The sequence below is a fragment of the Ptychodera flava genome, chromosome 17 (genome assembly GCF_041260155.1).
Source record: "Ptychodera flava strain L36383 chromosome 17, AS_Pfla_20210202, whole genome shotgun sequence".
NCBI classification, from domain to species: Eukaryota; Metazoa; Hemichordata; class Enteropneusta; family Ptychoderidae; genus Ptychodera; species Ptychodera flava.
In genome coordinates this window covers 28,353,513-28,365,756 of record NC_091944.1, presented here as the reverse complement: position 1 = coordinate 28,365,756, position 12,244 = coordinate 28,353,513, and the positions used below count along the sequence as shown (strand labels likewise).

General features: G+C 38.9%; 1 protein-coding gene across 1 annotated transcript in view; it reads right to left on the bottom strand.

The window, feature by feature from the left end:
- Positions 1–6,065, bottom strand: part of LOC139115977 (uncharacterized) — a 30,306-nt gene extending 24,241 nt beyond the window's left edge. Inside the window, exon 1 of the mRNA XM_070678455.1 lies at positions 5,678–6,065. Within this exon, the coding sequence (XP_070534556.1) occupies positions 5,678–5,783 (106 nt within the window). The 5' untranslated portion in view covers positions 5,784–6,065. The remainder of the gene's footprint in view (positions 1–5,677) is intronic.
- Between the last annotated feature and the right edge of the window lie 6,179 nt (positions 6,066–12,244).

Sequence of the window (12,244 nt, the reverse complement as noted above, 5' to 3'; positions counted from 1 at the left end):
CATGTTTCTAAGTGCAGGTTCAGTTCTTATTTTTTTCCATTCTACATCTGGCATGTCTTGGAGATTATGTAGATAGGATAAATGACTATAAAGGAAACATTAAACATTTAATCAGCGACGATGCATAGCCAAGAAAAGCCATTAACAGCACTACCTCATTATTATTCTCGAAATTTCATGGAACAAGTAATTTCTTCTGGGAAGGGTCATGCAGTACAACAAATAATCGCTCGAACGTTTCCTTTTCATTATTTCTGGTCTCACAAATTCCCTTGCATATATATTCGTGTCAAGATAGCCTTTACGGTGAAGAATTCAGAAATGCACGTTTGTTTGACTAAATACAGAATATTCCAGAAAGATGAAAATTATGTGGCAAATTTTACAAGGTTTTTCTTTCTGTGTCTTCAGTCTGTTAAGCGTGTCAAAAGTTACTGGTGTTGTCTCGGCTCTTGTCTCTTGAAATATTCTGGTCCATGAAAGAGCCTCATGATATTTTTCTCATTTAGATGTCGTGTTGTCGGACCCTTAACTTTGATACAAGTCTGCTAGTCATCTGGGATGAGTTGTTGCTGAAGTCGCCCTTACTTTGCTTTATTTTATTGACCAGACATTCAAAGGCTACATCCACGGTTTCTCTTTCTAATGTGCTACCGATACGAGAATTCCATTTTGCTTTCCAAATATTGCTTCTCTTTTCTTCTCCCTGTTAAATATTTTGCAATCATACTCAATGCCTCCAATGTTCAGTTTAATATTGATACACTTACTTTCTGATAATCTCATATTGCAATTTTCCACCGTCTCAAAATATTTTACTTTCATTCATTTTATCACGCTCATTAATTTACAAAATTTATGGTGCAAGCTGCCGACTGAAATAATGAATCTCAATAAATTTGCGGCGCATGGGAGAAAAACGCTTGTTTCTTTGACTGTGATATCAGAGTATTGACACAACCCAAATATACCACATTCTGTCTTTGTTCTAGATATTTCTGATGTAATACAGGTCTCATTAAGTGAAGGAATCTGAAGCCCCCAAGTATGTTCCCTTATAATATCGCTGTTGACGCATGCGCGTTTCATATCCATTTTCACGATAGACTTACACGCCGAAGTCGATGATTTATTGACATTGCTGTACAGAGGCCGAGTGTGATGTGTGCTTATGCAGAAGCCCCTCTCAGTGCGGTTTGGTGTATGCATTAAAGTTAACAGGTCTGAAGGAAAGAAGAAGTGCGCTACAATATGTTTGATCATCCGGCGTGGCGCCAAAGTTGACCTGCGCACACTGTTCAAAATCACGTGACTCATGAATCGTGCTCTAACATACATTTATCATACCTTCAACTTAACCACGATGTGTAGGTGAAAATGTGACAGAAAGGGCCATCCAAACGTGTACTCTTGAGGATGAAGGAATGAAAACACAAACCTGACCAGGGTAAAAGGAGAAGATTAATATAGATTGCACCATGCGATTATACTGTAGCTTACCGGCTTGCAGGAATTCAATTATCTTATCACCTTGTACATCCATTTTTCATAACAATGCAATAAAGAATCCGACACGGTGACCTCATCTGTAACACAGGAGGACGTTTTTCCCCAAAGCACAGAGTGTGAAGCCTCGAGACATACAGCACGACTGCAAAATGTCATTCTCTAGTTGAAATATACAATTAAAGAAATCGCGACTCCATGAACCCTCCTCCATGACGCCAAGCAAAAAAAATTGCTCGGAAAATTTTGCGTATTTTCTGTTTTCATCCAATTTCTCCCCTTCTGTGGAATCAAGATAATATTTACCTGTCTCTATCTCTGTTCTTAGTAATAACATTATGACTCATTCAAAGAGGATTTTAGTCCTGTTTTAATGATGTTGACGGCAGAAATGCATGAAAGTGTCCTGGGCTTACAACGTAATTACTTGCATTGAAACGCACGCAATTAATCTGTCATTGATAAAAGCGCGTGGAAACATGGGCGTAGTCTGATAACCGCGCCTCCGGAAACCTTGATGCAATTGACTTGCCGGGGTGAGAGTTATTCTCCCCCCGCTCGTTTCTCGAAAGACACTGAAGCAATTATCTAGATTGTGATCATTATAATTCAGGGTATTCAATATCTGTATGAGACCAACCCGGAGGCTCTCTCAGTGCACCAGACAGGCCACGAAATACACTGTCAGTGAGTGTGTACATTCATGGTAGAAATTTCTTTGGCAAACAAAATTCGGCCGGTCAAGTTTACTTTTTAATTTTGATTTACATACGCTTGAAATGCGTAAAGTCACAGTATCCCTCACCGAGGGACTGTAAACGAGAGTGGTATTAAAGATAAGATAATATCTCGGGATAGATTGTCCGTATTCTCGAAATATAGTAATTCTTAGCTTAGCTGAATTCATAAAAAAAAAACTTATTACGAATATTAGCTTTTTTGTATTCTTCTTCTTTGAAAATCGAAAATCAAATTCTCTGTCATGAGAACTGTAAAGAAATTGATTTTGATTTTCGAGTGTAGTCGGTAAATTTGGGCGTCTTATTCACTGAACCGGAAATTTGCCCGATGACTCAGTATTTGATTACTGATTATGGAATTGTACCAAAGTGTGAAATGTGCGTTCTCATTTAGGAGTTCTGTTTTTATCTCACTGCTCAATTGTTTTGCATTATATTACTTCAGTATTTCGTTCTTTGTCTTGCTTTGTTGAACCATGACGCATGCTTAAGTCTTAAGATATAGACCCGGTTGAGTAGAAAACTCAAGTACTGGTATCTTTACTGTTGTATCTGCGTCCTAAATCTTCAATATCACATAGCTGATCCAATGATGCCCAATCGTATTAGCTTGACGTGTCCATTACATCACGGTCCGGGCGAGGGGGTTGATTACACCAAGCACTGATCAGGATCAATTTCTTACAATCTTTAATGATCGTTATATCAAGCAATTTATCCTACCTGACGTTTTCGATTTCAGTTAAAGTCTAAAATCACCATGCTGAGAACTATGATACTTAGAACATAGGCACATTGCTATTGAATCTCAAAAAACCGTTTCTTTTCGCCTCTATTACTTTTAAGCGAGACTGCTGTACTATTTACCACCTCAAATATTTATACACATCGTACTTTACAGGTTCGCAAAGCCAATGACCACATAACAGTTACTGTAGTAATTATAAGATACAGCGTTACTATTAAAGTTACTGCTGGGTGTTATGACAACGCTCAAAAGGAAATTGTTGCAATAACGCTTAATTTGGGCAACAGTACATTTTCCAAAGGACGATTATTAGTTTCTGCAAGAGGCACGCGATGTCTTTCTTCTGCGCAAGCTCAGTGACTTCATTTCGCGGTGTTATAGCATGCACAACTCAAACCTTGGTCGATACCATTGTTTATATTATATTCTCTCGTGTTTCAGTGAAATTTAGGACCACATTTGAACAACGTTAGAAAATAACAGGGCATCTTCTATGGGTTGAACTTTGGCTTGGATATGATATACCGCAATTTATTTTTTCCCGGTCCAATGCATATCGCGTTCAAACATTCGGTGTCTCACTTCCTGGTAAAATTCAGTACAACGTTCATGCATATTCAACAAACACGGCATAGGTCAGTGACTGTACAGAGCAGAATCAGAAAATTCATAATGTATATTACGGTTTTCACCGAGAGATCGCCTTGTGATTTCGCGATAATGACGCATTTCCTTCCCAGCCGCAATCGCGAGAGTCAAACGCGGTGAAACATAGATCACGATCGGGAAGAAACACAGTTTTCAAATGTGAATTAGCTTTCTGTCTGCAGATCCAATTTCCTGCCAATTAAAATACAATTAAGCCAATTAATCGATCAGAATCACTCAGACAGCCGCACATTGCTATAATGATGAGTTGAGCGCGCTGCCATGGCAATGTGCTCTGATTCAAAATCAAAGTCAATGGTAATTCTTGATTTAAAAAAAATAACTATATGCTGAAACTTGCAATGTCTATGCCCGAAGTCCCCGACGTCGTTAAATTGCATTAACATTTCTACACGACGTATGGCTTTATTGTATTTACTTCCTTAGTTTTCGCAGATCGCGATAGGTTTCGTGTGTACATAATGCTAAGTGAGTTGCATTAACTATGGAGGGGTCACTGAATACCATAACCTCGATAAATTTACACGTTCTCCGTTACACAGCGGCTCACGCCTTCTGTAGCTTTTAAAACGCAGAAAGCCTGACAGACCGTATCTTGTCACTATGGAAATACAAAGCGCGAACTGCAAAGGATCTCATGAATGGCGTTCGCGTAAGAATTATTAAAAAAAAACTGCCAACAAACGATGAAATAAGTGTTCGCAGGTGTTCACATACCTCGATTACATGAAGTGAACTGCTATCGGCACACGCTGTTGTTCAATGCAATTTTCGTTCGGATCTCGCATCGCATTGATATGACGTCACGTTGTGTCGACCGCACGAGGAGGGCATTAATCCGACATCGATACGATTATCATCACCTGAGCTGATTTGACGGAAATTTCTGGATGTCAGTTTCTCGGGGGTTAGTGGTGCCATTCGATAATGTAAAAAGGCGCAGAACTATTTGTGCAATGTCTACGAGAGTTGAGAGACGAGATGCTTGGTTCATTGATCGATATGCATCGATATACGCGGGCCAGTCATACTGTCTGCAGAGTGCGAGTGCATGCAAATATACTCGTTCATCATATCAAAAAGAAATCGGAATCATACTGCGACAAGAGTGCTCTACATGTGTACAGGGCCGCACCATTGACAAGACTCCTGTGACCTGATGTGCAAACGATCTCAACCCCATGATGATCAGAAACTAGACGCAAATTTTCCATGACTATAGAATTCTCGAATATCTGTCTTTTCTTTTAATCGCCACTTTGAGAGTAATTGAGCGGCTCCACAGAACAGGATTGTGAATCATCTTCTTTGAAAGCCAGTTGATGAATAGTTCCTGCCACAGCATCATCAATCTCGGTGCAATTACAATCTGTATCTGGCATGGCGGGGGTATGTGAGCGGGAGAGAGGTTCCCCCGACATGCTTTGATTAATGGAGAGTACGAGAAGCCATAAAACGGGTCTGGGCGGGAACCGTGTTGCGCACCATCTGGAACAATGCGATTAATTAACGTCATTGCGAAAGAGACTTTTTAGGTCATTCGCAAGGAGGCCGCGAGGTCATTATCATAATATTTGGAAATAATGGGATATTTGCGTTGATTGCGATCTAAACAGCCTGTCTTCTCGATGTTCAAAATGACAGAAACACAAAAACGCACACAGTCGCTTGCTCTACACCTGTGCAAATGTTAAAACATTGACATCGCTCTGAAGGATCGTGTCTCCAGCCTCGCATCGCCGTCAAGGGAAATCAGTGCATGCGCTGTGTACATAGCGCAAATAATATTTTGACTCATTTTATTTCTTAGAAAAGGAATAGGGGCGTATCTTCATCATACAATAGCTTCATAGATAATGCAAGCTTTATCGCTTTAAACCAGCTCGCGGATAACGTATGCGTACATGATATCCCGCAAATGACATTTGAGAATGTTCATGAAATTATTTAATGCTTATTATCTAACATGCTCACTTACCTGAGGTCATTACAAATATTATTCAACCTCACTTACCTTGTTTGTAGGGTTGATTGTTTGCACATGCAAGGGACAGTATCCACACCGCCAGGACGGCCCATGCCCTGAGACACACAAACAGGAAATCCATCCTAAAAGCCATGCTCGGAGAAGACTCCGCAAAATCGCCTTCCCCGCAAACCAAGCGATTCGGATCACAAGAAATTTACTCTCCGAACTCTCCCAAATCAGATTCTACAGTGAGGTGATAATGTTCTCCGTACCATCCCTGTCATCATACTTCTGACTGTTCAAAAGATGGACATTGTCAACGATCAAATATCCGAAGAGAGGTCGTTCAGTACCGTTGGACAATCTGCATCTCTGAGGGAACACGCAGGTAATACAATCACATTACCTCGAGTTCGGAATCACCTTCTCAATTAGACCCTTTAACCGTGCGATTGTTTACAAAAAGTCTCGTATGTGCACCATCAAAAACGGTATGGCTGCGAGGGCTATTCTCTCTCTCTCTCTCTCTCTCTCTCTCTCTCTCTCTCTCTCTCTCTCTCTCTCTCTCTCTCTCTCTCTCTCTCTCTCTCTCTCTCTTCTGTCGGTCTGTCGGTCTGTCTGTCTGTCTGTCTCTCTGTCTCTCTGTCTGTCTGTCTGTCTGTCTGTCTGTATGTATGTATGTATGTATGTATGTATAGATGGATGGATGTATGTATGTAAGACCAAAATAAATAAATAAATAAATAAATAAATAAATAAATTGTGCTGTTCCGATAACATGATTTTCAAAAATAGGGTAGGTATACGTAGGTCGGAAGGGTTTTTTTTCAAAATATTTTTATTTTTAAATATGCACTTTCAGGGGTTCAGGGCGATCAAACACTGGCCACAACATTTCCAGAAAAAACGTATCATACATATAAAGGGAATTAAAAGTTAAAACATAAAAGACGTCCTCGTTCAAGCAAAAATCAAATGCCAGATAACGAACACGTGATATTACGGGGTTTTTCTTTCTTGTGTTTACTTTCGTGTTTACGTAGCTCTAAAAAGTGTAGGGTCGGCAGGTAAAAAAATAGGGCAGGTCGGGTTATCGGAACAGCACAATATGATTCCTTTGGCCTAAGTGTGCATGTATCTAAAGATGCATGTAAAACAATACTTTCATTTGGGAAACAAAAGCATGACTGGAATAGAAGGAAAACGTTCTTAACTCTTACCAAAGTTATTCCTTCAATTTCTGGAACACAGTAAGAGTGTTATTATAGTGTGTGCAGACTAGCCTGGAGTTATTTTCCCCATGCATCTAAATCTCACTTATTTCAAATCGATGTTTGGAATAAGTTTGCCAAATTTCTTAGCCTGAAATTTCTGTTCGAGCTATTTCAGCGACAAACTTTCGCTTCGGTCTCCGTTATTGTGGACAAAACGGAATAAAATCGGGAGGGACGGTCGTGTCGAGATTTTAGTCCCATTGACTTCCATTTCGGTCGTTTGGTTTTTCTCAAGGGTCTGTGGTTGCATTTCATAAAGCTCATCTTAGAGTGACTTGTCATGTTGATTACCGTGTGTGAAGAACAGCCTGCGGCCTCTGAAACAATACAAAAATTCAATAAGGAGATTTATCACATTTCCCCTCTAAAAACGGCACACCTGGCAGTTTTTTCCTTCGAAAGAAGAACGTTTAAGAACAACGTTTGCCGTCCTATATAAAACCATACAATTTCGACATAAATAGTTTACGCCTATTGATATAGAAACTATAGACTAGACCGACAGCTGACGAGGAAACGACGAGGAATATGTTTATCAGTTGACATCTGTTCGTGCTATCGCATTACACAGCTTGATAATTTCTCGACCTTCGGTTCATCTGATGTTGTACGTCGGTCAACCCGAGCACAGGTATGTTAGAAGTTGAAGGTCACCAGGCGGTCTGATCAAACTCCGCGCCAAGAAGGCTACGCAGCAGGGCGTTAAAGGGCTGACCATTATTAGCATATTGGAAATCGTTCAAATGAGTGAAACCGTCGTCCGGGAGAGTTCATAAGAAACACGGTCTAGTTTTAATAATCGTTGTCCACATAAAGGAAAATAGCCTCGCTTTCTACAAGGAATTAATAATTTAAAAAAAAGATGAAAATAGCTTTAATCATTATTTCGTGATCGAGCTAATTTTCCGAAATCACGAATTACACGGTGGCCGATTAACGAACACCGTGAGGTACTCACAGTGCGGACGCACATAGGCGATTTTTCCGTTGTTGCTAGGCGTGTCTATTCCAGATTCTGTCGTCGCTAAGGCGAGACGACGGGCGCCACCGAGTCGAAGCTGACTGACAGGGCGACACATCAGGTAAGCTGAGCTCTCCAAATTTCATTAAATTTTGACCGTTAAATTAGATAAATATGTTTTAAGTGCGTTGGTTCTAGTAGATTGATGGTCCGACAGTTGTTTTGATGGCTTTTCCCAAACATTTGACTTTTTTCGGAAATACGGCAAAAACTTTCAATGTCAATTGTGGGTGGGTTGTGACATATCTGGCAGAAACTTGCGAAATTAATACGTCGTTTGAGAAGTTAACATTTCCGTCTCATGGGTTTAATTTGTAAAGTTTTGGTAAATTTATTATCCTTACTCATCATTTAATGTGCTGGAGCAAAATCGGACTTGGGGAAGATCGGATGGCATTCTGAGAGCGATTTATTTTCAGCTATGTACAAACCGGAAGTGAGCCAAGGAGGCCTTACAACATGCCCGGTAATCGATTGCAACTAAAATAATATTGCAGGGTTTAACGGAACTGTTATTTTGCAGAACATCTCTTTGGGATGGGCGAAAAATCTTCCTCCGTATCTGACAGTTTCATTAGTTTCCATCGCAACATTCTGTGTAGAGAAATAATATTTCTTCCCTTTTCATCAAAAAAATATATACACAGATCTGATGACAAGCTCTCTGTTTGATATGCTAAAAGCTGCATTCTAAAATATAAAAAGCATCTGTTTATGTGTAGGATAAATATACTTGTGTCAATAATATGTACATGCATAAACTCGTAAGGCTGCGTTCACAAAAAACAGTTAAGGGGGCTGGAGGAATTCAGGGGGGATTCGCAAATTTTTGGGTAGTAGAGGGGAGGGGGACTTGAAAATTTTGCTCCACCTGTAGGGGGAACTTGAAAATTTTTGGTTCCTTTTATGTTTTACATTTCCAATTCAAAGTTTTTGTAGGTAATTCAATGAAAAATGAATACAATTTCTATGTCATCGAATTGTTGTTATGTTAGTAATAATTTAACAAAATCTAGAACCATTTTTGTTACATTTCATGACTTTATTTAGAACAAATCTAAAACATGTGTGATTTGTCGTAAAAAGCCAAATGAGCCTAGTTACACAGGGCAGAAGCTGCAAATGTTGATTTCTGCAATATTTCTATGTAATATATCAACTACAGTTTCTTGCTGTCTCCCTACAGCATGCTCAAACACACAATATTCAGTTTGTCGACAAAACCTGTATATACAAATATGTATTTGGTGACAATTTAATTAGAGTTCAGACTGACAGTCAGTGATACAAATGCATGGTACACATACACAGGCTGTGATAGCAAGCTGAATATTGGACAGTTCAAGATGCTGCAGGTAGTAGAACAAGAACTCAGCTGTATAAACTGGACAAAAATATTGTCAAAATTATCAAAGTATCACTATCAGATTCTGCCCTGCTACTGCAGTGTCACTGTCACTGCATACCTGAGCAGTTCAGAGATAGTTCTGACTCTGATGTACACGGTAGTTGAAGAAGGGTTTCGGTCAAATGACGATCATGACAGTGGTCAGTGAAACATACAGGCCAGGGAGCAACATATGGAAGACCAGGGGACTTGAAAAGTTATCGTGAATTTTTGAATTGTGGCATATGAGAATAAATCAAATATTAAAGAAAAAGATGGGATCACCATGCTTGATTTTCTATATTTTCATATTCTTGTCATGAAATAATACAAAAGTAAAACTTTGAACAGTGAGGACTAAATGAAAAAAATATGTGACTAAATGGCATTATTTGTTTTTTAACCAAATTTGCCATTATTACACCCAAAATTTCAGAGATTAAAACATTTTATTTGATGGAACTTTTTAGCCATCCAGTATTGTCCATTTCGAGTAGCATCTAATTCATATATGTCTTGGACTTTTGAAACAAATTTTTGGTAAGTCACTGTGCTCAGTTTTTGACAACATGGCAATGAGCCAGAATTCACAATTTGCCTACTCTCTGATGATCGTCATTTTTTGTGCTCTTCAGCATCAACAATTGACCTGGACAGAGTTGGGTGAACTCAAGATGGCTTAGACCGATAAATCCAAAAGGTTAACTGATGCCTTTAAGATGAATCAATTTAAGAACTTGTCTCAGGAATATGACTTTACAAAGTGCTAACAGCAGGTAGTGTTGAACACCTGTGAGCGGAACGCCGCAATACGTGATGCATACACATCCTTTACAAATATGTGGGATTGTGATAGTTGGGGGGAACTTGAAAAATTTTGATCATATAGAAGGAGGCATTTGAAAATTATTTTGGGTATTGAGGGGGGATCTGAAAAAAATAAGATTATAATCGCGATTCCTTCAGCCCCCAGAGTAAATGACTAGGTGTTGGAAAAGCTGATGATGTGAGAGCTCTAGATGATCTATGCATGTACATTAAGAAGGCCCAAGGTGTATTTTTTTTAATTGGATTTCCGATACATACCTTAAAATGTTATTTATAATTCCCATTTAATGTATTGTCATTACATTTGTTTTCTACTTGCAGATCACGGAACATCTATACAGTGAAAGAACTGACACAGAAAGTGCAAGAAGAATGTTTTGATTTTTTTGATTTAATTTTGCAATAAAATGTTGACATTAACAATATTCCTGACTGTCCGGCAATTTTATTTAGTTGTGGCAATATGGAAGCTTGGAATAAGTGTTGAATGTGTTTCAAAAATTGTCTGGGTGTAGTACCCTTTGATAAATTACAAAATGCATGACACAGAAATATTTTATTCTACCTGAAATGAATACCAAGATGACTAAACCAAAGTCTCAGCAGTCTTGCAATCATTTTTGAAGGCAGTGTATGTCTGGATGTGCGCCTAGACATAAGAGCAAATAATACCTGAAATATACAGTAAAGCCCCATTAGCTGTATCTTTTCTACACATGCACTTTGCAATGCTCACCAAATATATTATCTGATTTTCAAAGATAGCTTTTGCATTCCTTGTCATTACTCGAATCCATATTTGGAAGCCAAAAATTATTGTATTGTTAAAAATCTAAGTTGTACATTCTTCACCAAATTTGGAAACTTTTTTATCACATTTTGGGAAGAACTTTGGCTTTAGTCACTTTTGATTGGAAATCATATTTGAAAATCATCCTAAAATACAGCTAATGTGCCTTAAAACAAAACACCTTTTTCCTTAAAAAAAGGATGTAGGTTGTGTTACAATGATCAGACGTATGCTTACTTTGTTAAAAGAAAGGAAAAAATCATTTATAACAAGTTACATAATGGATACGAAGCATGATTTCTGAACAAAAAGGCAATTATGATGAAAAATGAAATTCTAAAAAAACGAAACAGATGGCAAAGGTCATCGGTAGGGGGCGGCTTTATTTACTCGCTAGGTCATGGTCGATGGTGTTTTGGGCACATTTTAAGTTAACATTTCCGTCTCACGGCTTTAATACAAAAACTGAATACGTAGTCTCAAAACTTAGTATCTGCGCTATCGATCACTGACCAAATCTAAGTTGGGGACGACAAGGTGACGGAGTAAAACGCTAAAATTTAGGGCGGTGTGAGTAATTTTGAGGGTAGGAACGCACGCGACGACTTTGTTTTTCACCATATTTTTTCACAAAATGGACAATTTTGTGTCAAACGTCTGTTCCACCCTATAGGTTACGTTGATATCTTCCATAGTATTTAGTTTTTACGGCACACGGAACACGGGTAGACAGACCCTAAGCGAAAAATCTCCATGGTTTCAATTGCAGAATGCGGCGATATAAATTTGAATTTTTTCGTTCCATACCCCCCACGTAGAGAAGTTCGATTTGGTGCGTTCCGACTATGTGCGTCGCCACTGTGAGGTACTCACGCCGTATAGTAATTGCGAACTCGCACGGGCCCCCTTGTAACCAAGGAGACGGGAAGTGGAGACAATTGCGAGAGCAGTGATGAATTGCATCAAGGGAATTGAGGCAATGACAATGTCATTAGAAGAAAAAATAAAAATAATCGATTACACCCACAAGCTGATAATGAAATCAGCGAACAACTCCAGGTCCTGGAAAAATAAGAGGGTAAAGACGCCCACGTCGACACCACGGTGCGTTGTATGGTTTCTTTAATGCGATATCTACAATACATTTTCTCAGAGATTTATAGACGCGACTACTGTCGGTTGTCAGATTGCCCTCACATGATAACGCTAGAAAATTTACTGCAGCAGTGTCAAGCTGTTTCATCAAACTAATTTGATTTGCTTAATCGCAAAGTCTGTTTAGTTTTTTTTTATTCGGGTCATATTGCGCGAG